General features: G+C 37.0%; 1 protein-coding gene across 1 annotated transcript in view; it reads left to right on the forward strand.

Annotated features, from left to right (window-relative positions):
• The window catches only part of HMCN1 (hemicentin 1), a 231,992-nt gene that overhangs the window by 131,318 nt on the left and 75,075 nt on the right, over positions 1-25,599 (forward strand). The window contains exons 42-57 of the mRNA XM_070939286.1: positions 113-209; positions 1,466-1,588; positions 3,395-3,556; positions 5,643-5,924; positions 7,117-7,284; positions 7,909-8,022; positions 8,900-8,986; positions 9,564-9,755; positions 11,046-11,219; positions 12,106-12,219; positions 14,384-14,529; positions 15,712-15,862; positions 18,427-18,630; positions 19,971-20,084; positions 20,496-20,683; positions 21,295-21,391. Coding sequence (XP_070795387.1) covers positions 113-209; positions 1,466-1,588; positions 3,395-3,556; positions 5,643-5,924; positions 7,117-7,284; positions 7,909-8,022; positions 8,900-8,986; positions 9,564-9,755; positions 11,046-11,219; positions 12,106-12,219; positions 14,384-14,529; positions 15,712-15,862; positions 18,427-18,630; positions 19,971-20,084; positions 20,496-20,683; positions 21,295-21,391 — 2,413 coding nt within the window. The remainder of the gene's footprint in view (positions 1-112; positions 210-1,465; positions 1,589-3,394; positions 3,557-5,642; positions 5,925-7,116; positions 7,285-7,908; positions 8,023-8,899; positions 8,987-9,563; positions 9,756-11,045; positions 11,220-12,105; positions 12,220-14,383; positions 14,530-15,711; positions 15,863-18,426; positions 18,631-19,970; positions 20,085-20,495; positions 20,684-21,294; positions 21,392-25,599) is intronic.

The following is a 25,599-nucleotide window of genomic DNA, read 5'->3' on the forward strand; positions in this document are numbered from 1 at the left end:
TGACTTCCTTTACAGAAATCAAAATAATGTATCGGGTGGACAAGTAATAATGCACAGTGATGAGTACCAAAGGTATTGCCAAAAATAAGTTTGCTGATTTGTTTCTTACTAGATTGAACAAGCACAGGTGCAAGACACTGGACGCTATACTTGTGAAGCAACAAACATTGCTGGGAAAATGGGAAAAAACTACAATGTCAATGTATGGGGTAAGAACAAGATTAAAGCATCAGCATTAAGGGTAATCCTAGAAATGTCACTATTGATTTGCCTGTGAAAATCATATGGGACTGACTGTTAAAAAATATATTCTTTGTTTGGTCATGGAATCAGAAGCAGTGTTGGACAGTTTTTGGTGTCTACATTTAAGAAAGCTGTCTACCTAAATTAACATCATTCTGTTCCTCAGAGTACCTAGAATTCCAAAAGCTGGAAATATTCAGCAGTCGTGAGGGCTTTATTTTTTTGGAAATTCTAGTGAGTTTACTAATTCCATGGGGAAAAAATGAAATAAGAGTTGGAAATAATATCATGCACTATACCAGTGATGGCTAACCTTTTTGCCATCACTTGCTGGGGCGGAGGTGGGGGAGGTTCACGTGTGTGTGTGCCCACACCCATAATTCTATGCGGCCTGCCTGCACATGCACGCACAGCCCCCAGTCGCCCCCCGCTCCTGGCATGCGATGGCCCGGTAGGCCTGTTTTTCTTTCTCACCTGGCTCCAGATCCTCTCTGCATCTGGGAAGGGCAAAAACAGCCTTCCCCACCCCCTTGGAAGCCCTCTGGAGGCTTGAAACAGCCCATTTCCCAACTCCCGGTTGGAAGGAAGTGACATTTTTTGCTGTCCCCAGCTCCAGAGCCTCTCTAGGAGTCACTTCCTGTCCAACCGGGAGTTGGGAAATGGGCCATTTCAGGCCTCCAGAGAGCCTCCGAGGGGTTGGGAAGGCCGTTTTCACCCTCCCCAGATGCAGAGAGAGGATCTGAAGCCAGGTGAGAAAGAAAAACGGGCCTTCCCCACCTCCCCAGGCCCTCCGGAGGCAGGAAACAGCCTGTTTCCCTACTTCTGGTGGGCCCAGAAGACCCAAAAATTACCTGGCTGGGTGCGCATGCGTGCCAGAGCTGAGCTCACGTGCCCACAGATATGGCTACGTGTGCCACCTGTGGCAGCGTGCCATAGGTTCACCATCACGGCACTATACAATCCAATTGCTAAAACATAGGGATCTTTTTGATGTTTAAAGTTCCTAATTTTCAAGCTGTCCAAATATTTTAAATAAACTAAGAAATGCATTTGCATTCATTGTTTAACCTATGAGAATATTAATGCTTGAAACAAAGATTTGTGTTGAGAATTTTACTTACATTTTCTTTTTTCTCTTCTGATCTTAATACATTTAATTTCTTTATAGGTTGTATTAACCTATAGAAGGTGATTATTTGTTTCTGATATTTGCCTTCTCTAGTGCCATCAAGTATTTACAGCTCAGACACAGTGACTCAGCTGACTGTGACTGAAGGGAACCTCATCAGCATGATGTGTGAATCCAGTGGAATTCCACCACCCATTCTTGCATGGAGGAAGAATGGTAAGGATTTCTTTGTGAGGACTAATCACAAACCCTGTTAGTCCTTTTAGTTTTGTTGAGCCCTTTTATCTCACTGGGTTACAGAACAGAACCTAAATTAATCATTCTGCTAGATTTTTAGAAATCAATATTGTTGGGTTGATCAGCAGTACCTACTGCAGATTTCAGCATTTGATTCTAAAAGTGTATTTTGTTTCAGTAGAAAGGGTTTCAAATACGCTGGATTATTTTTGATTTAAGCTTACTGTGGCAGTGACTTGAAATGCTTAGATCAGGGATCCCCAACCCCTGGTCCGTGAACTGGTACCAGGCCGTGGCATGCCAGCAACCAGACTGCACAAACAAGCTAAGCCCCATCTGTGGAATGCAGGCAGCATGAAAACCCTTTCAGTCTGCAGAAAAATATTTTTCCATGGAACAGGTCCCTGGTGCCCAAACGTTTGGGAGCCACTGGCTTAGATGAAGAAACTTGATGAGATAGAGTCTTTAAACCATATTTACACAAAGCTGTTTTGTGCTTCCATCTAATTTCCCCCCTTCTTATTTGTCTTAATGCAAACAAGTGTTTCCTTGCCTGTGTGAGTTCCCAATTTGCAGTGTGATTAGTCATTCTTGGATTAGCAGTCCCAACACATCTGGAAAATTCAGAAATTAGGGGCTACAGAAATTAGGGGTTACAGAAATTAGGGGTTACATACTGTCTTTTAAGAATATTAAATGCATTGAGAAAAGATGTTTTCTGCACATTGTTGTAAATCAATGATTTTTCTGAAGCATTAAAGCAGCTGCATCTTTTACAAGGGCTACATTGCTGCTCTCTTCACATACATATGCACAGGGGCTTCCCTTTGCTGGCAGAAGTGCTGTCTGTGCAAGCCCATGCACCTGGAGACAACCAGATGATCCTTGCAAAAAAAAAAGATGCCATAATTCAGGCAGAATTTATAGAATGTAATTCACCTTGAATTTATGCCAATGTCTCATTGTCCAAAGTGTAATGGAAGTAACACTTGATGCTTATGGGACTTTGTTGCACTTTAGTTGACCTAGCCAACAGGAAATATGTCTGGAACAGAATGAATACATAAAAAAACTCTAGTGTGAATGGGTCCCTTGCATTTGCCTGCAGCCAAATTGTTCTTCCCTTTCCCCATGTAGTAAATATGCAACAAAGCTGTGATTAATCATATGGTGCATATGCACAGTCCCTTTTTTTAATCTATTAGATTTAGCCATGGATAAGAGGTAATCAAAGAAATACTATTTGCTGAGCCCAATCCTCCTTGACCACTGTACCAATAGGTCTTGGCAGCTACTAGTTTCCTCTACTTAAAATCTTAATAGAAACACACAACACCCCAAAACAAGTGGAAGATTTGTATGGAAGAAAGGAGACTAATTATTATCTTAGATATTTTTTTACCTTAAGGAAACCTCTGGATGTCTTTTGAGGGAGCCAGGGCAAGATGAAGAGATGCTATTGTGGGAATAATTGTTTCCCAAAATACCATCTATCTCACCTATAGAATATCACCTACAGAACAGAAGAGGAAGTTAATTTATTTAATTCTGTACTCAGAGGACACAATACCCTTTACTGACATAAATAATATTACTGGAGCAACCTGTTGAGACTGTGGAATAGACACAGCACAGTTTGTGCATAAAGTTGAAGTTAATTCCTGCCTTCGGTTATTCAGCTAAACTAATTATCCAAATAATGCATATCTAGTTTCAAAGACTTTGAAGAATGTGTACACATATTTTATATTTTAAATTTTTTATCTGAAAATATTTCTTTTATAGGTTCTCCACTGCTAGTTGACCCTTCAGGGAGAGTCAGAATCTTATCTGGAGGAAGACAACTGCAAATTTCTGTTGCTGAAAATTCAGATTCAGCCTCCTATACATGCATAGCTTCAAATGTAGCTGGAATAACAAAGAAAGAATATAAGTTGTTAGTGTATGGTAAGTCGCTGGCAATGTTTCTCAGTTTGGAAACGAATACTATATAAGACCTTCACAAATGAGCTTTGGAACAAATAAAACATGTCACAGGAAAGCAATAACTAGATTTCTCATTTTCTTCTAATAGCAATTGGAAGGATTTTTAAAAACATTTTCTGGATACTGTGATGCTCCTGAACTCAGTATTAATTTTGAGATAGGGACTATGCAGGCACAGTACAAGTACACACATATTTTTGGTGTTGCTTTTAACAGAAATGTAGAAACTAGACTTGCACTTTGTAATGCTTATGTCCCCAATAGAGATGTCCCAGTGGTGGGATTCAAATTTTTTTACTACCGGTTCTGTGGGCGTGGCTTGGTGGGTGTGGCATGGCTTAGTGAGCGTGGCTTGCTGGGCGTGGCAATGGAAGGACACTTCAGGGGAAGATTACTGCAAAATCCCCATTTCCTCCCAATCAGCTGGGACTCGGGAGGCAGATAATAGATGGGGGTGGGGCCAGTCAGGTGGTATTTACCGATTCTCCGAACTACTCAAAATTTCCACTACCGGTTCTCCAGAACTGGTCAAAACCTGCTGAATACCATCTCTGAGATGTCCCTCTTGGCGACAGCATCTTACTGCCCTGCTGGCCTTCTAAAGGTAAGCTGGCTAGGAATTGATTAATGCTGAGAAGAACAGCCACCATTCACTTTCAGGGGAGTAAACCGGACTGGTAATTTGAAAAAAGAAAGTCTCAGAAGTAGAAGAGCGACAACAGGAAGATGACTGTGGCAACTGTCATTGCTGAGAAACACTAAATGTGCCCATGTAGTCACCCGGACATGAATTTGATTTGAGTTAATCTTACTGTTAAAATACAAATCCACACTCCACCCCAGTTCTAAAGAGCTGAATTTATTCAAAAGTGTTTTGCCGGTAGAAATAAAGATAGAGCCCAGATATTTGCCTCAGTAAGCTTTATGCGTTTATTCAGTTGAATAAAGATGGGCCCCTCAAAGCAAGAGAGAATCCTGAAGACACTTGGACACTCATATTTATATGTTTGCTACATTGTCAACCTCATCACCCAAAAGGACTGGCACACTCCACCCAGACAAGCTGGCATACTCTAGAGCAGGGGTCTCCAACCTTGGCAACTTTAAGACTTGTGGACTTCAACTCCCAGAGTTCCTCAGCCAGCAAAACGTCTTAAAGTTGCCAAGGACCCCTGGTCTAGATAACATTACAAAGTACAGAAATAGTAAAGAAGTACAGAAATAGTTATTCACCTCTCCTGCGCGAGCTGCACTGGCTCCCGGTGGTCTTCCGTGTGCGCTTCAAGATTTTGGTTACCACCTTTAAAGCGCTCCATGGCTTAGGACCTGGTTATTTACGGGACCGCCTACTACCACAAATAGCCTCCCACCGGCCGGTACGCTCTCATAGAGAGGGTCTCCTCCGGGTGCCGTCAGCCATGCAATGTCGACTGGCGGCCCCCAGGGGGAGGGCCTTCTCTGTGGGGACACCCACTATCTGGAACGAGCTGCCCCCAGAGATACGGAGGATCCCAGATCTGCGCACCTTCCGCCGTGCTCTTAAGACCCTTTTATTCCAGCAAGCCGGCCTGGCCTAATTTTTCTCCCCTTTTTAAAATTTTAAATTGAAATTTTAATTGGTTTTAAATTTATTGGGATTTTAATTGTCATGGGCCAATATTATTTAATTGGGTTTTAAATTGTTTTAACTTTTGTATTTCTGTATTTTATCTTGTGCCTGTTCACCGCCCTGAGTCCTTTGGGAGTAGGGCGGTATACAAATTTAATAAAACTAAAACTAAACTAAACTAAACCTCTCTTGGAAGTCTTCCAAGGACATTGGGTAGCACCTCAGGGACATTGGGTGTTTTCTGAGGAACTTTCCATGACATTGAAGGTCTGCTGAGGCAATGGTGCCATCTGCACATATGCTCCCTCAAGACTGTCAATATAATTATTAGATTCTTGGTCAACAAAAAGAAATTCAGCCAGGAATTCTGTTCACTTATTGCTGTGTCTCATGGAGTTTGGGGCTAAAGTGTTGAACCTGAAATGTTTCTTTGAACAGTTCGTCCAACTATTCGGGACAATGAGAATATACAATCGGATGTCATTGTAACTCAAGGGAATGATATTTCACTTGAATGCCAAGCGGATGGCATTCCACAACCAACTGTCACCTGGATGAAAGATGGTCAACTGTTAGCCAATGAAAGACGAGTTGAAATACTAAAGGAAGGGTTTGGTCTTCGACTTAAAAATGCACAGGTGTCGGACACTGGTCGCTATGTATGTGTTGCTGTGAATGTGGCAGGACTGGCCGACAAGAAATATGATCTAAGTGTTCATGGTAAGTAAAGGAAATCTGTGTAAGAGAAAATACACAAAGGTGCACGCCCAGAATAAGAAAGCACTGGACTCTTCTGTTACCTGTGGAATAGTTGCATAATTTGATTTAGTCTAAGTAGGACAAAAGCAGCAGCTATTGATTAATATGTAGTTATATATATACTATGGAGACAACAGAAAGGAAAAAAATATAACTTTAATTATTTATTGTGCCACCCATCTCAATGTTCAAGACACCCAATCTGGGTGGCTTACAATACATAGTAACCAAACAAATATGTAAGAGAACATACTTTACTATTTTCCCAAAGTGTATTTTACTTTTTCCTTTCGTTGCGTTTGTCCTTTTGTCACACCATTTTCTTGATACATTTCAAGAGAAAGGTTTTTAATCTAATTCAGAAAGCCTCTGAACTTGTTTAAAACCTAGCAAAAATACAGGGTTTTGTTAAATATTGAATGTAAACTTTCATAAGCTCTTTCAGCTCCCAAGAAAGTCATTTGATCATCTTGTTGCTTAAAAGCAAAAGCAAAAGCAATGGATCAACTCAATAAGTAATTCCATAACATTGGAGAAGCTTAGCATTCTGAAGTATTGCAGAACAATTTATTTTGCCTCTTGCTTTATAAGAATGATTGAAGGAGCAGATAAAATTAATACTAATACAGAAAAGAGTTGCAATTCTTCACATAGGTTTCAATTCTCATCAGATAAGCAACTGTGTGCAGAATTATAGTCTTTAATTAAATAATTCAACTTATTGTGGCACAAGAGATAGAAAGTGTATTTTTTCCAAATAACAACAACAACAACAAAAATGGTTTTCTCAACCCTAACTAGTAATTTATTCAGAGTTTGACTTAGGGCTCCTTAATTATTTCAACAGCAAAAACACATTGGATGTTTATATTGCAACATTGTGGAGATCAATTAAGAGATCTCTAAAGCAAGAGTTTAGAAGGAGTTTAGTCCACTAAATTCCAATTTCTTTGTGTCAAGGAGTCCGCATTACCACTAGAAAAGAAATTATAGTTATTTTTTTAAGTCATAAAGAGGGAGGGAAAACATTTTAATAGAAGTAAAAAACCTCAGTATTGCATATGATTGTTTCTAAATTCTTTTAAATAAATGTAGCTGGCCTTCCTTCATCACAGAATAATGTTTAATCTGCCCTGCTACTCTTTTTTGGTAGTCCCCCCAAGAATTATGGGTAATCTGGAGCAGCCAGAAAATGTCAGTGCTGTGGAGAAAAGCCCTGTCACCCTGATTTGTGAATCTTCAGGAATTCCCCATCCATCAATAATGTGGTTAAAGAATGGACAGCCGGTTTCTTTAAGTAACTCTGTGAGAATCCTATCAGGTAAGAGGGAGCATATTAAAGTGAAAAGATGTTATTTTTACAATTAAACAGAAAAAATATTCTATAGTATGCGTGATAAAACAAGCACATGGAAAGGGTCCATTAAACCCAACATATGGCTTATCCACCCACCTCAAGCTGAAATATTTAGTGATATGTGATATCAGTTACAGATACAGTTAAAGTAAGTAATTACTCTGCATGTAAAATATTACTCTCTTAAGCTATTCAGGCATAATTGCCTTATTTTCTCTCTGCAGAGAATTATTTTGTTGCTGTTGTGGATAGTATTAGACTATGATGCTGAGAACTATTAAATTTAGATCATGGTGTAACTTGGTTACCATTGTGTAAATGATTATTTCTTAGTCATAACTCCATTCCATATTTCTCCAAGTTATTAAGAGGCTAAAAGAAATACATTTTTGGGTAATGGGCCATCTTGCTACTTTATTGCAAATTTCATTTAATTTTCAGTGACATAATATATTCCACAGAAGACTGAGATTTCAGTAGGCTGCCAGTTATTTTGAACTTTTATTTCATTCTGCTTCTATATTAACAACTCAAAATTGAGAATTAGGTTTTATTATAATATGCAAGCTTTATGGCTCTTCTGTTTAGGTGGCAGGATGTTACGTCTGATGCAGGTGAAAATGGAAGACTCGGGTCATTATATCTGTGTAGTAACTAACATTGCAGGAGAAGTCAGGAAAAACTTTGAACTTTCAGTTTTAGGTGAGTATGTGCAACCTATTTTTAAAAAGCCAACGTATCAGATTTTTCTTCCTAGTGTACTCTATAGTCCCTGTGTTTAGAAATTGAAGGGATGACTGAAAAAATAATGTAGCCAATGGGTAGCTTTCTGAATTGGATAATATAAGCTGGCAGCTGTTCCAGTGTAAAACAGAAGGATGCTTTATGTGCCTTGGAAAATGATAATATCAAAAACAGGAGAATGTAGTTATGTTTTCTCCTTCCTTCCTCCCTGCAAATTCTTCAAATTTTAATAACCATTCTTTAAAAAAAAAACCTAGTGCGCCACACAATCTTATTTGATAATATAATGGACATGATATTGTAATTTCACTGCATCTTATACCATCCAATTATGTCAGGAAAAATCTGGAAAATAGTGAAATTTAGTTTCCGCAGAAGCAGCCATATTATTCTTGCAGGAAAAAAAGAAATAGTCTTGCAACATCTTAGATCAACTAAGAATATATAAGTGCCTTGGTTTAAATAGTTACTTTTGTGACTTTTTCAAAAGAAGAAGCAACACTATTCATTCTAGGAACCAAGACCATAAGGGAAAACCAAAGGGAATTATGCTCCTTTGTATCATCTGAAACTATCTGAAAAAGTCTTATCTGATTTCAGCCTCAATATTTTAAATGAATGTACTTCGGATTTCACATATTTTTATCAAAGTCATGACATTTCTCACATGCCCACCACAACACAACATCCATACAAATATATATTGAAGACGTGGTTCCTGAAAATGGAAAAGCATATTTTGTGATGATGAATGCAAATAAAGATACAACCCTTTTGTATTCCTGTATTCTTACATAATTCTTTTCCTTCTTTCTTTGTTTTGACAATGTAAAAGTACCTCCAAGCATTGTAGGAGAAAATAACCTGGAAGATGTAAAAGTAAAAGAAGGGCATGACATTACGCTGACATGTGAAGTCACAGGTAAGCTTCTGGTTAGAGGTGGTTTGGCTGCAACATAAAGGCCGATCAATGGCTATGATTTTAAGCAAGTAAACATTCATATTCAATCTCTCTCTCTCTCTCTCTCTCCCTCTCTCCCTCTCTCTCTCTCTCTCTCTCTCTCTCTCTCTCTCTCTCTCTCTCTCTCTCTCTCTCTCTCTCTCTCTCTCTCTCTCTCTCTCTCTCTCTCTCTCTTTTTCCTGGATGGTGCTACTACAGGTAGTCCTCAATTTAAGTCTATTTGTTTAACTAAAAAGTTATGATACCACTGAAAAAGTGACTTACAACCAATTCTCACACTTACAACTGTCTCCTTGTTCCTGTAGTCATTTGATCAAAATTCATATGCTTGGCAACAAGCATGTATTTATGATTTATATATAGTACGTGCACATACACACACATATACATCACCAAAAAGTATCATATATTGCCTTCTGGTTTCCTCTGAGATAGAATATCATGTTGCATTTTACTTTTAAAGACTTAACAAAGAAGAAAATTTAAAATGGTAATTTTCACAATTCAGTTATTCATATTTGCATTTGTTCTCAAAAAGGGAACCCTATTCCAGAGATCACTTGGTTAAAAGATGGGCAAACTCTTCTACAAGATGATGGCTATCAGTTCATGTCTAGTGGACGTTTTCTTCAAATTACAAATGCCCAAGTTGCTGACACAGGGAGATATACCTGTGTTGCCTCCAATACAGCCGGAGACAAAAGAAAAAGCTTCAGTGTTAATGTACTTGGTAAGATTTATTGAGTAATCAATAGAAGTGTTTGGGTTCCTTTGAAGAAGATACATCTGCCTGGATTGAAAAATATAATCAGTAAATCATCTATGTATACGTATATATCTGAAGTTGCAAAGTTGTTGATAAAACTTTGGAGGCTTGGTGTTAAGACACTGAAAGAGGGAAGTTGTGTGAATGATATCACTATGGCAAGTACCAAAAGTGTTGTCTCTAAGTCACTGAAGGCTTAGTGGTAATATGCAACTTCCAAGAACCTTCCCAATATTTCGTACACTTAGATATATAACATTTCATGTGATATTGTCTCTCTCCCTCTACAAAAATGAAGAAACAAATGGGTTACTTAAAAACAGTGGTGGGATTCAAGTAATTTAACAACTGGTTCTTTGCCCTAATGATTTCTTCCAACAACCAGTTTGCCAAACTGCTCAGAAAGTTAACAACCGGTTCTCCCGAAGTGGTGCGAACTGGCTGAATCCCACCACTGCTTAAAAACCTCTTCCAAGCATTTAAAATGCCTCTCACCAAAAGATTCTCAGCTACTTGTATCTCCTGTGTAAAATAGTTGTAAAAGGAACGGGCTTAAGAAGTCCTCCTCCAGCTTTCAATTCCCTCCTTTACTTCAGTGATAGATAACTAGATAATATTCTATCTGGATTGTGTTTCTTATATTCCTTGATTGGTGGAATCCCCATCTTTCTTTTAACCCCCATACTTCTGAAAAAAAAGAAAAGAAATAAATAAAACTCCAGAGAATCCCCATTTTTCCTTTTATTTGGCATAGATTATGCTATGAAGGAGCGTGTTTTAAAAAGTCATTGTTAGATTGTTCCATTAATGAACTTGTAAAAAAAAGAGCCCCATTTTCACTATTCAAACGAACATATAAAGAAGAAGAAAAAAAGAATTATAAACATAAGAAATCTTTTTTAAAAAATAAAATAAGGAAAATTGTTTTCTGATGGTCAAATTGAGTCTGAGGCTTCAAAATAGATTGGTTTTTTTAGTTTGGATGCAATATCAGTGCTTCAGTGGTTTGAATCAAAGCAGTGCTTCTACATGAAGTAGTACATGAAAACAATGCTTCTACATGTTTCTGGGAAACAAGTGTCATATGTATTTTGGCTCTTAATTTGCTCAATATGTGCCCTTGGATTAACCTGCAGGTATATCAGATGGCCAAATATTTTCCCCATAAGTAGTTCTTTTAAAAGTGCAAATGATAATCACAATTATCAGGATTATTTTAAAACAATACTCTCTTTTTTTTCTGAACTTGCTCAGTGTCTCCATCCATTGTGGGTGCAGATAATGACGGCGATGCAGAAGAAGCCACAGTCATCTTAAATAACCCAACCTCCTTAGTTTGTGAGGCTTATTCATATCCACCAGCCACAATCACATGGTTGAAAGATGGAGCTCCCATAGAGTCAAATAAGAACATCAGGGTTTTGCCAGGTAATTATTTGAATGCCTCTATTATTAAAATAAATTTGGAATCAGTTGGATTGATATGGGTGGCTATAGAGTTGTGATGGCACAATGGTTAGAATGCAGTATTGCAGGCTAACTCACTGCTCTCTATCAGGAGTTTGACTCTGACTGGCTCAAGGCTGACTCAGCCTTCCTTTCAGGCTCAGTAAAATGAGGATCCAGATTGTTGGGGGCAATATGCTGACTCTGTAAACTGCTTAGAGAGGACTGTAGAACAGTATGAAGTGGTATATAAGCCTAAATCTAAAATTCCTATTGCTATTGCTATTGCTATAGAAATTAAATGAATGAATGAATGAATGAATGAATGAATGAAATTGTATCCTATTTTTTTTACATTTATTAATAAGCTTTGGTATACTTTCTGAAGATGACTGAGTAGAGATTAACTATTACAATTATTATAATTGGGAATAAATTTGCATATTTTGGCTTCCTACTTGTGGAACTTAACAATGTACCAAATCTTAGGTTTTGTCTCCTACTACTAACCAGAGTAACAATGGCTTGAAAGACTTACTTTTCTGTGTGAAGTAGTAGAGTTCACTTGCAAATCACAGGCAGGGAATACGTAACTTGGAAGGGCCTTTCAACTTCTTTCAGTCTTTGGCATAATTAGAATGCTGATGATACGGCACTAGTGTTTGAAAAGGCATTTTATTTTTGCTTCTTTCTTAAAACTGGAGTTCTTTCGCAAACTCCAGTTTTAATGTGTTCTGAAATCAGAATAATTGTAGTTCCTTCATTCAATGGGACAATGTCTAAATTCATATGGTTCCTGCTCAGTTCAGAAGAAAACATACAAAGGGAACCGGGTAAAATATAACCTGACTTTTGTCCTTTTTTATAGGTGGTCGAACTTTACAGATTCTGAATGCCCAGGAGGACAATACTGGTAGATATACTTGTATAGCTACAAATGAAGCAGGGGAAACATTAAAACATTATGAGGTGAAAGTTTATAGTAAGTTTTAAAGCATCATTTCTTGCTGAAATTCATGATGTATTGTTTGATTCTCTACCATCTCTTTGTTTTATACAACTCCTACTTTAGTTCAGTGGTGATTTTCAAAAATTTTTACTACCGGTTCTGTGGGTGTGGGTTGGTGGGTGTGGCATTGCTTAGTGGGCTTGGCAGGGGAAGGATACTATAAAATCTCCATTTCTACCCCACTCCAGGGGAAGGTTACTGCAAAATCCCCATTTCCTTCTGATCAGCTGGGACTTGGGAGGCAGAGAATAGATGGGGGCAGGGCCAGTCAGAATTTTTACTACCGGTTCTCCGAACTACTCAAAATTTCCGCTACTGGTTCTCCAGAACTGGTCAGAACCTGCTGAAACCCACCTCTGCTTTAGTTGCATATTTTAAAGTATGTATATACATTCCACTGTTTGCTTTGCTGCATTCACATCAGGGTAGTGAGGCCAAATGTCATTGCATATGACATTCTTCTGAATAGCTTTAAAGAAAGTGGCTGTATAGCTACACATTTAAAAACAAAACAAAACAAAAACCCATTTATTTCTTCACAGTAATTGGGGTTACTGTTGGGGATTTTCAGCAGGATAAGAATAAGCATTCTCGTTAGCCATGTTATTTTTTTTTTTAAAATCTCAGGGCCTGCTATAAAAAAGCTGTATAAAATTTCAGGAAGCTAGCCTAGTTTTGAAAGGCTAGCTTCCTGAAATTATAAATTCTTCCCCATAGTAATAGACTTCCTAGTTGAATTAAATCAAGACATACATGAAAAGCCACTGTTTGGTTTGTAGATAGGATAATGGCCCATTGTTGGCTGCTTGAAATGGCTGGGACACTCGATATCTCAGGCCAATATCCCAGGTCCTTGGGAAGGACCTGATAGGTGGACAAAATGCCAATCCAACCTAAAGATCTGACTGACTGTGTGATGAACTATAATGATGATGATGATGATGATGATGATGATGATGATGATGATGCCGCTTCCTGCAATAACACCAGTGGAACTGCAAAAAACTGTGCTACTCAGAACATCATATATTTTAAGAAGGTACTTGGTTGATACCTAGGATGCTGGTAGCAACCCGTATCAACCATTAGCACCAGTCAATGGTATTTATGACACATTTTTAAATGTTCAGTTGACTGAGTTTCATGTTTAATGAATAAAAGATATAATAATAATAATATATTAAACTTGTGTGCCACCTTCTTTAAAAGAAGGTGCAAAAGATTAAATCTTAAGTATTGTTGAGTGCATTATTATTAGCTGTTAAAAGACTACAGCTCTTTTGAATCATCTCTAGGCAGCATTTTAGCAAGGTGAAAGAACATTATTCATACAATTAAGTAAGTATTCTAATTGGTACAAATTTTAAAGATAAATACCCCTAGAGACTGTATCTTGATTTATTTCAAATTTTTGTCTTTTGAGAAAGCAGTGATATGGTTTATCCAGAGGTTGCTGAGCTCCCACTTCTACCAGACACATCCACCATGGGGATGATTGGAGTCTTGCAACATTGAGTAATAAAGAGTATAGATTCCCATCTCTCTCATAAATAATGAAGGCAGCACAGAAAGCCTCACATTAGTATTGTTTTGTTTTGTTTATTAATTTATTTAGAAATAAAGAACTCCCAAATGTCACCAGATAATGTAACTCTTGTTTATTATATGTTATTGTAATCTTCTATCAATTTTCATTCTCTTGTGCAAGTTGCAGGTTTGCTTAGGAATAAATGATACCAGGGTGCTAAATGCTTTGGTATCATCATCCATCCTTCAGTTTATGTCACCCAGTGAAGAGTTTGCTTATTTGAATTGACTTTACAGGTCTACTTATATTTCTGCCTATTTTGTGAATTATTGTGTGTAACTAACCAGCAACTGCTACTTAGCTGTGTGACTTGATAAGCGATTGCTGATGTGATTTGGCCTAAAAAGCAGGTCAATGCTTTTTTGCTTCTTTTGCTTTTTAATTTAAATGCCGCCCTTCTCCAGAGACTCAGGGCAGCTTACAATGCGTTAAGCAATGATTTCTGATATACTGTAAAATGCCTTTTTTCCAACAACATTGTGAGTGTCAAAATGAGAAATCCCATTTCAGTTTGGTGGCTTTATTTTTATATTTATCTTTTTTTGGCAGTTCCTCCTACAATAAGCAGAGAGGATTTATCAGGATTGGGCTTGTCCCCTAAGGAGGTGAAAATCAGAGTAAACAACAGTCTTACCCTGGCATGTGAAGTCCATGCAATTCCTGCTGCTGGCATCAGATGGTACAAGGATAGACAGGCCAGTCATAAAGATAATTTCTTACAGCAAATATTTGTTTTAGAGAAACCAGGAAACTTCTTTACAGCAATGTCTCTTCTCCCTTTCATCAATTTTTCCAAAACACAAAGCTATAGGAAATCCTGTTCTCTTTCAGCAATTATTATTATTATTTGTTAAACTTATTAGCCATCTATCTTGTCATGAGGTTACACAATAATCCGTAATTGCAGGATGTTGAAGGATGTATCCATTGCATTCTGCTTTGTCACTTGCAATTTTGAACTGCTTTTCTAGATTTCAGTTAGGAAATGCAATTCTTTCCAGTTCTGAATTTCTTCTCTTTGCACTTCCCTATCAGCATTTTAATACTTGTGAAGTATTTTTCATAGTATTTATTACCTAGTATACTTCATACACTTTTCATATTTTTGCTCTCCTTGAATCTTTTGGTATGTGGAATATTATTTTTGGCTGTCAATATTTTATTGAAACTAACAAGAAAGCATGTCTCATTCATTCATCCATTCATTCATCCATTCATCTCAGAACAAGTGACTTTGGGCAGTTATAGACATTGACTATATAAACAAAAATAGTAATTTTTTAGAAATTCTAAGTAATGTAATTTTTTTTTCAAAATTTGCCCTTTGGTAATTTAGAATTCCTATGAATAATAAGTACATTAATAGGGATATTGATTTTAATTCTTTTGACAAAGTAAAGGAAAGTATAATACAATTTTATTTAAATTTTATGTTCTTAAATATTTTTAACTTGCCAATCGGCAAAAATGTATAACTTTGCAATGTTCTCAACTGTGGAATGGAAGCAATAGGAAAAAAAAAATCCTTAAATCTCTATATATTGCATAACTTGAGATACGTGTGTTGCTTACCAGTCGAATGTACCTTTCTCTCTGTAATACTGCAATAAAATAAGGGAAATGGATGTGTTTCAAGCATCTCTCAGTAGAAGGCTCCAACTGTTCAGAAATAGATATTTCATATCTGATCTTGCTTTATAATTATATAAAATACAATTTGATTTTTTGCGGGGCGGGGGGGCTTCAAATCTCTTGCCAAAGCAGACAGGCCACAATGCATTGCTGAGTTTGGCTTAATTGACCATGCATGCCTATGTATACTTTATTTGTACATTATAGAAAATTCTCATCTATCCTTTTGGATAATTCCATCACAGCCTATTACATCAGATGACCATCTAACAATCCAAAGTGGTGGACGCATCCTTCAAATTAAGGCAACTCAGATATCTGACACTGGCCGATACAGTTGTGTTGCTTCAAACATAGCTGGCGAAGATGAGCTGGAGTTTGATGTTAGCATACAAGGTATTGCTTTGACTATTTATAAAGATCAGTCTTTTCCAACCTGGTGACCTCTAGCTAATCACAACTTCTGTGTAGTTACTATAAATTTACAAATAGTTATTTATACCATTAATTAGTAAAATGGATTGCTAACATGATACATTTGGAGAAAAAGAGGACACTATGAAAATGGTTTTTAAGGTGCAAATGAACATATTGTCATTTTGTTGGGCTTGTTGTCTCCCCAAATTTACCCCTAGTAAAATTAGTGACAATATCAAGTAAAAAGTATTATTAATCTTTCTTGGGATATTGGTAGCATGAACTGCATGCAGTTATGATTTCTTAGGAAGTTGAGCTTGAGAAGTGTGTTCAAGAATAACTTTCCAACTGTTTTAATGGCCAGTCATCACAATGGTTACCGTGTTTCCCCAAAAATAAGACCCTGTCTTATATTTTTTTGAACCTTGAAATAAACACTTGCCCTTATTTTCGGGGAGGCCTTATTATTTTGGGGCACGTGGAGCAAAATGGGAATCCTCTTGCCATCTTTACTGATTTCCAGCTCTGTCTCCCTAAGCTTAACCAGAGGAAATGGTGGGGACCAGCTGCACGTGCATTTAAATATTTTTGGAGAGGGCTTATTTTGGGGGAGAGTTTATTTTTGGGGGAAGTCTTATTATCAGGGGAGGTCTTATTATCAGGGGAGGTCTTATTTTGGGGAAACACGGTAAATGTGGATCCAAGTTATTTTGGACTTTTGGGTGAGTTATGGGGAATTGAAGATGTCTCTGCTAAGGCGGAGCTGATGACTTCAACAAAGACCAAGGAACTGGTGAATAGATTGGTTCCTTGGAAATATTTTTGGATAAGGAGAGGATGGGAGATCCACATGTGCTCTGGAGAGTGGCTCTCTGGAAACTAAAGACAGTAGTTTTTCGTGGATTGGAGCACTGAGTAACAACAGGATTAGCCATCTTGCTTGCAATTGCAGCAGAGATTTTTAAAGTTTGCAAACCTCAATTTCCAATCATTTTTGGAAATTGCTCATTAACTATTTCTATGCTATCAAAGACATTCATAATGAAGTCTGAAAATGCCAGGTGGGACTGCCTTTAATTCTGAATAAAGGAAAATAGTAATCATTAAGATTAATTTAAACAATCTGAAAAAAAAAGAAAAGGGTAAATAAGATTTTGATCCTAGAAGGATTTGTTGTGGCTCCGTTACCTGAGCCTGTGTCATTGGCAGGAGAGGACTCCGAGAGTGAAGGAGAGGAGTTGGCAAGGCCTCCCTCTCCAGGACCCTCCTCTCTGGCAACGCCTTTGGCGTTCGCCGAAGGACAAGAGATAGGGCCGGGGCCAAGCACGTCCACGCAGCCATAGGTGGACAGTGATGAGGGTAATGAGTCTTGGCTGGATCCACGCCAGCGTCGCAGAGATAAGCACGCGCAACAGAAGAAAAGGTGTGCCGGAGATTAGGCCGAGTCACTGGACCACACCCCACAAGGTATAAAAGGGAGCATGGTGGCCAGTCAAACCTTGTGATGAACAAAGCTGAAAGCTTCCACGCCATTCTGCATTGCCGGACTTTTGCTATAGACTTTGCTGGATTATCTCTGGACTTGATTGACTCTGTAATTATTGAGCTGTTTCTTTTGATGTACCAGAAGTGGGGAGAAGTTATCTCTCCTCTTCGTAAGTAATAAACTCTTGGCAGGCAGCCACTAGGTTGTTGCCAAGTTCCGTTATCATAAGGAAAAGGATTTTGCCGGCTGGTTTGGTCTTTAACTCTTGAACTGTCTGTTGGTGTGTGTGCGTGTGGGACGGGGACAGAACAGGATTCTAACTGATAGGCCAGACAATAATTTAGAAAATATTGTTTCACTGGATCTACAAAAAAAAAAAAAAAAAAAAAAATGGTGGAGGTTTTAAAATTTAAAAGAGAAATGTAACAAACCAAGCAAATGAGTCACTGGATAATTTTTTTCTTACTGGATTTATAAAAAAACGTCTGTTAAAGGCTTGAAGAGCTCTGTGCAATGAAGCAAAGAAAAAATAAAGAAATAAAATCCTACAACAATATTTGAATAAATTAAAAAGTAAGAATGTTAGAAGTAGACACAAGGAAAGCAAAGTTGGTTTATTTGATCAAGGTTAAAGTAAGATATGTTGTTACTTTTGGCTATAGACATTCTACTGATAACAGGAGTGAAAGAATAATAACTTTATGGATTTGTTATAGATAAGAGATGGTACACGGCAGTGGTGGGCTTCACTTACCTTTGCTACTGGTTCGTGCGCACGCGCACCACTTCTGCACATGCATAGAGGCTTCTGCGCATGCGCAGAGTGTATTTGATGACATCTGGGTGGGTGGGTGGAGCCTTCCGCTGACGCTACTACTGGTTTGCCCGAATCGGGATGAACTGGTAGCAACCCACCACTGGTACATGGGATGAAGAAATAAATGTTTGTAAGTTGAGAGAGTGAAGAGTCACTAAATTTGTTAATACTTCTTGTGATGAAGGTTGGAAAAGCCTTATACTTATTCTTCATTTTTAATCTGAGGCCTATATATTACAGTTCCTCCTAGTCTTCGAAAACCATTTGGATTCTGGGAAGATGGAAATGTGCTAAGTAGAAGTCAAAGAGGAAGAGCCAAAGATGTGATTGTAAACAATCCCCTGTCTTTATACTGTGAAACTAATGCCGTGCCCCCTCCAGTACTTACATGGTATAAAGAGGATTTTCCATTGAGTTCCAATGATAAAGTACTGATACTTCCAGGTCTGTATTAAGCAGAATAATATTTATGAATATAATAAAATACTTTCTTTTTTATCCTTTGGGATTTTTTTTTCATATACACTTGAGTGTTTTAAATAGCCTGCCCAAAATGCACACTGCAAACAAGGTAACTCTGACCCACACAACTCTTGCAATAAATATTTTATTTTAAAATAAGAATAAATATTCTCCATTCTCAGGAATACAGTTGAAAATGGATGCTCTTAATGGGCATTATTAAAAATTCCTGGTCCAAGCAATGTAATATGAGTTCCTCTAAAAGCTATTGTATTCATAAATAGGTACGAATGAATTTCTTGGATATATCCATTTCTGTTTTTTGGGGAGCAAATTTTACTAATTCATATATGTTGCCTATGCTTATAATGGCATTGAGAACTCTGTAAAGAACTGTCAGAATCAGGCAGTCGTAACAATTGAATATAATTATACCCTTATATTTTTATTTATTTAGAAAATTTATATAGCTCTGCTCATTCACAGTGACTCTAGGAAGCTTACAAACAATGATATGAATATAAAATATTTCCTTCATGTGACTAATGGTAAACATGGAGAGGAACAGCCATAGAGTAGAGAAAGTTCATCTGCACAAGTTAACTGCAAATTATGGCCAAATATTTCCTAAAAGAATTAATTATAATTACATTATATAAATCTTCTACTGCAGCAGTCCCCAGTCTTTCCTGCTCTGCAGACCACCGGCACCGATGGTGGCAGCGGCAGCGGCAGAGAGATGGGATGGTTTTGTGCATGGATGTGTGCTACTTGCATGGTCCAGTACTGGGCCATGGACCAGGCCCAGTATTTGTTCTATGTTTTAAGACTTCATGCTTTAATTCTAGGCAAATTCAAAGAGATTCTTTAAGACTAGAGTAGACTAGAGTAGACTAGACTAGACTAGACTAGACTAGATTAGAAGTTTCTTTAAAATTCAATCCTTCAATATTTGAGCCCTTCAGAAAAATAATTTCCTCCATTATATTTGCAGCTTGATCTCTCCATGATTAACAGGCCATATCCTACGAGCTGACAATTTGTCTCCAGAATCCATATAATCTGTATTAAAGACATGTTTTCAGTGTTCAGTGTACAGCCATGAAGCTTTCTGACTCTGGACATAATGGCAATAAGATACCTTCTTCCTGATATTTAAGCTTTAAGCTTTTTAACCACCCTAAAACTTCAGAAGTAGGTTGAAAATATGAGGCCTATCAAGCTCCTTCTTTCTAATTGTGAATCAAGTGTATCTATTTATCTTAGAGCAACCCATGATCTGTGTTTAGAAGGATGGCAAGTTCATTCTTATTTTACTCTAGGAGGTCGTGTGTTGCAGATTCCTAGAGCTCAGAGTGAAGATGCTGGACAATATACCTGTGTGGCCATTAATGAAGCCGGAGAAGATTCTATCCAATATGATGTCCGCGTGCTTTGTGAGCTTACTTGATGTTTTTTGAGTTTGCAAATAATACATATTTTTCTTTTAAATGGCTGGCCTCACTTGGTTTCATTCTATATAATTTCTGTGTGCTAATATTAATGTCTAATAAATATAAATATTAAGATACTAAGGCTACAACAAGAGACATAGCAAGTAGAAAATTCTACTAATGTGATACATTAGATTCCCTTCTGAGTAAGAAAATATCTAATATTTTCCCCTTCAAATAAAAATGCATCATGCTGTTTCTTGAAGGGTCATTTGTGATAATGGCAAATGCATCTCTGATAATACCTGAAAAAAATGTTATGAATGAAAATTGTTCTGTAGCTTTCTAATTTACGTTTTTCGTCTTCTCAACAATGTTATGAAGAAAACTGTTCTCCTTAATCTTTCTGTCTAGTGCCACCATACTTTAATGGTGCCAGCGGTGATGTGACTGAGGAGCTGACTGTACTTCTGTCCAAGATGGCAATGATGGAATGTATAGCAGAGGGCAGTCCTCCTCCAAGCATAATCTGGAAGAAAGATGGACAGCTAATAGTTGAAGATTCCCATCACAAATTCCTACTGGATGGAAAAACTCTTCAGGTAAGTTTGTGAAGTGGACTAGGTTCTGCAGATTAGATGCTGTATGTCTCAGTTTCACTCCCGCATCCTATCATAAGAGGCTGAGACAATTGTGAACCCATCAAAATCCCGCAATTCCAATTGTAGAAGAATATGCAAGCTTGTATCTCTTCTTTTTAATTTTTTTGCTAGGGAAGAGGGGACATGGAAAATATTGAGTGAGTCTACAATAAAACAGTTTTTAATTTTTAAACATTTTATTGTCTAGCCAGTTTATTTTACCATTCACTATAGTTTCTCTAGTATCTTTTGTTAGTATTTTTCCGTGAAAAGACAATATCTGCATATTGATTACTCCTGTTTTGTTATTCCTGTTACTCTGTGCTGCAACTATGTCATCTGTTTAAAAGTCGTGAGAGCACCCAAAATATATGAAAGATTTATGCCATGAAGACATTGAACCAACACAGAATAGAGGTTCTGGTCAAATAATCAATTCCAAAGAGTAAAGCATTATATATTATAAATCAATATATTTACTTATTTGCCAAATGAAAATTTAACAATGTGTATATGAAGTCAATTAAAAAACTCAGATATTTGATATTTACAGTGTATCTTTTTTTATATAGATTCACAATGCTCAAATAGCAAATACAGGCAGGTATGTCTGTTTTGTGGAGAACATAGCAGGACGTGCCAGAAGATATTTTAATCTTAACGTCCATGGTAAGATTGTTATTTTCTAAAGTAATGACTCATAAAATGGCCAGCTGAAAAAATATTCTGCACTTGACTCTTATTTAATCTTTGCAAAAGGACAAATGAGCATCACAATTGTTTTATATGTTCAAATAATAAATATTTTGATATGTTCCATATGTATGCTGAATATATAAATATTCACTGCTACTAGAAAGTATAAAAATTCCTATTTTGATTTTATGCCAAATCTTAGGATATTTTAAAAAACTTATTTCACCATTTGGAAAATTCTCCAGAGGACTTGGGTCTCAAGTATGCTAATCAATATTTGTTTATTACTTTCAATTGCCATCTGTAATTTTATCAGTATTTTTAGTTGATCCCATCTCACTGTTAAAATTATTTTTATAGAAAATTAATATTTGGTTAGAATTTCTCTGAAAAAAAATTATTGAGGAACTCATGGGAGCCACCAAGTTATGGCTGTGAAGAAAAAACAACAACATTCACATATATGAATTACCAGTATTTCCCTACAATGCCAAAAAAGCTAAAGCATTCTTGCCACTTTTCTGCTTGATTTTTTAAAAATTTAAAATAATAATAATAACAACAACAACTTTATTGTCATTGTACGTATATACACAGTATACCCATACAACGAAATTCACTTAACACCCAAAGACCAGGTCCAACACACATAACAATCCCCAAACACACCCCCACCCACCACAAATTCCCTACCCCTAAACCACCCAAACATCCACACAACAGACCAAGTAATGCTGTCCAACAGCTCACTGATGGTGGCCCTTTAGTCCATTGTTGAGTGCAATTATAGCTCTGGGATAAAAACTATTCAGAAAACGTGTGGTCCGAGTTTTAATTGTTCTGTATCTCCTGCCAGAAGGCAACAGTCCAAAAAGATTGTAAAAATATCCAATTGTCCTTAAAAACACCAATAACGAGAAAATTGGAACATATGTTCTGAATCCTTTGGATTTTTTCTGTTCTTTTATTTCTAATGCTCTATCATTTTCCTCTCATCTTAAATGACTTTGTGAAAGCCCATGTACCTCTAATCAAATAATAAATGTAACTATCCCTTCTCCATTTCCCTTTCGTATATTTCTGTTTTACTTCTCATAGATCTGATTGTCTACTCACCATCACAAACTCAGTGTCTTCAATACTGAATTAGTCATTCCTCCCAAGTTCTTCATCTTGTTTATCTTTTTATGCTTTCCTTGCAGAGTTAGCATTCATGTTGACTTTTTTTGTTTTCCATATATAAGAAATTATGCAATTATGGATCTTCATTCTAACCATGAAGGCTGCTTTTTGTGATGTTAAACCATTTGGATGAGCTTCATCATCCTCACAAGAGTCAAGAGACGAGAAGTGATTTGACAAACTATACCAATTTGTTATCTCATTTAAGCTTGAGAGAGAGCAATCCCATTGAAAGAAATGGTGCATAAACCTAACAACTGTTGGAAAATATTAAATTGCAAGCAGAAGAATGGCACACATTTATGGTTTTTATGATTTGTGATGTTTAGGAAAACATTTCTAAAAAGATAGATTTGTGAATTGATGCTGCTATTGAATAAAAAATGTGCAGGACAGGACATATGAAAAAATGTCACAGTTGATATGGGTGTTTTAACTACTCCAAAAGCACTAGCTCAGGTGTTTGTTCCACCAAATGCTGCATCGGCTATGAGATATAAGACTACTTTTAGTTTTAATGAATTTGTTGACTGAACACGAAGTAGTTCCCCAAAATAGTGGTACTGGTTCATTTAGAGAGATGGCCAATGGAATAAGTGATCAATAAAGCTCCTGGTCACTGCTTGATAAGAGCCATGCTGGTGCAGTGGTTAGAATGCAGTACTGCAGGCTACTTCTGCTGATCACCGGCTGCCAGCAGTTTGGCAATTCGGATCTCACCGGCTCAAGGTTGACTCAGCCTTCCATTCTTCTGAGGTTGGTAAAATGAGGACCCAGATTGTTGGGGGCAATATGCTGACTCTCTAAATTGCTTAGAGAGGGCGGTAAAGCACTGCGAAGCGGTATATAAGTCTAAGTGCTATTGCTATTAATATGGCTGTTCCATGTGTTCCATATTGAGAACAAAATGCTTGTGTTCCAATTGTTTTAAGCTGGAAGAAAGCCTACTTATTCTACACTTAGATCAACAAATGTTGGTTGTTTCAAACAATGTTCTTTCAAGTATTGCCCTAAAACTGTGATTTCATTTTCTAAGTTATGATGATATTTATTTTATTTTTAAACTTTTTAGCCTAGCCAATACAATAGCAGTAACATGTTATCTTCATTTCAATTGGCTTAGACTATATTTTGATTTATGATTATTTGTATACATGAATCCATATTTTATGTGTGTGTATGTATGTGTGATGTGTATGTGACATATATGTTTAAGAAAAATCTGATCGCATAAACTACAGAGCTCTGAAAGAGAGCAGTTTGTTTCTTACAAAAGAACTAGCTCACTAATTCAAAACAGACATCAGAGGAATTAGAATCACACATAAACTGAGAATGTTACTAAATTAGGAGAATTAAAATCATACAGTAAACATAAAAGTGATAGTTTTATGATTTGGTACAATAGTTATAAAGTCTAAGTAGAAAAGATGAGGAAAGAGAAATCTAGAAATTTAAACTAAGAATGCAGAATTATTCTGGATTATTATTTGGAAATTATTCCTAAAGGATGGCACTGAAAAATAATGTCAGATGCAACATTTGAGAGGGCTTTTAGAATTTGGTTCTGTGATGAAAACAAGAAAAATCTTCTCTGATCTACATTGACCAATAAAGGAGAATATTCGTAACTCGGGGTTCAAATGAAGGGTCCTTGGTGCTCTCTCAACTTGATTGTTTTCTGGCAGACATTTCATTACACAAACTAGGCAAGACTATCAGTGCTAGTAAAGAATGGCTTCTTCTCAATTTATATACTAGTGCAGGGGTGGGCAAATATGGCCCCTTTATGACCTGTGGACTTCAACTCCCAGAATTCCTGAGCCAGCTTGGCTGTCTCAGAAATTCTGGGAGTTGAAGTCCACAGGTTGTAAAAAGGCTACAGTTGTCCACCCCGGAACTAATGGTTTTACTTGTCAGTATTGATGGAAGTGATCGTGGAGGTTCTTTGGTTGGGCTATTTACTGTTAGCTTATTTGGCAGTTCCTGATTGGGTATTGTTTAGTTCTTGATTGTTGGTCTGATCTTCATTGAATTTAGAATCATAAACATGAACAGCATTTTTACTCTTCTGTTCAGTACATTTTCCATTCTAATGGTTTAATCACTGAAAGAGTTGCTTAAATGCAGTTGAGTGATGTCCAATTTTATCACTTGGCAAGAAACACTGGACTAGTTTGCACTAAACAATAAGAAGCCTGTTAGCTCCTTTTTTGGAACAGAGAAATACATCTGTAGTGTTGTGTTAGTGTGTTTAAGTTGATGGTTGCTGCATTCCTTGTAAGCCAGAACTGCAACATGTCTTGTGTTTCCTGACTTATTTGAAAGCATCAGGCCAGGACCTGTGATTTATTTAGAAGTTAAAATAGCAGCAAGCTTGAAAGCAGGAGCCAAAAAAAAAAAAAAAAACCCTCAGATTTTTTTTTCTTTGTTTGTATGTTTTGAGTTGCTAAGCTGACAGAAGGAAAATAGCTAGGGATAAAGACCAGAAAGATAAAGGTTACCCAGCATAAATTAGGGCAAAAGTTTAGTTAATATCTTCTTTGAATATAGGTAGCAGTCATCTATAAATCTAAAATGAATTTGATTGACAGAAAATTATCCAAATAATTATTGTCCAAATATTTTTTTCAGAAAACCACCAATACCAAATTAAACATGTACTAGACAAAGATACAAAACTTAGGTAATTTAACTACCTGTAAAAGAGTAAATGACTAATAGATTTTACGAATTTCAGGTGGTGGTGCTCATCTCTGTTTCATAATGTCACGGAGTGCTGTTACTTTCCCACTGAAGTGATATCTATTTATCTACTTGCATTTGCATGTTTTTGAACTGCTTAGGTTGGCAAGAGGTGTGGCAAGAACGGGAATTCATCCCGTCACACACATTCAGGTCTTCAACCTGGGTTACCAGCTTTCCAGATGACAAGTCCAGTGTCTTAACCACTGAGCCACTGCACCACTCAAAAATTACCTGTAACAAGAATTAATTCT

Source organism: Pituophis catenifer, unplaced genomic scaffold (genome assembly GCF_029215685.1).
Source record: "Pituophis catenifer annectens isolate HBS135680 unplaced genomic scaffold, rPitCat1.0.hap2 SCAF_3, whole genome shotgun sequence".
Classification (NCBI taxonomy): domain Eukaryota; kingdom Metazoa; phylum Chordata; class Lepidosauria; order Squamata; family Colubridae; genus Pituophis; species Pituophis catenifer.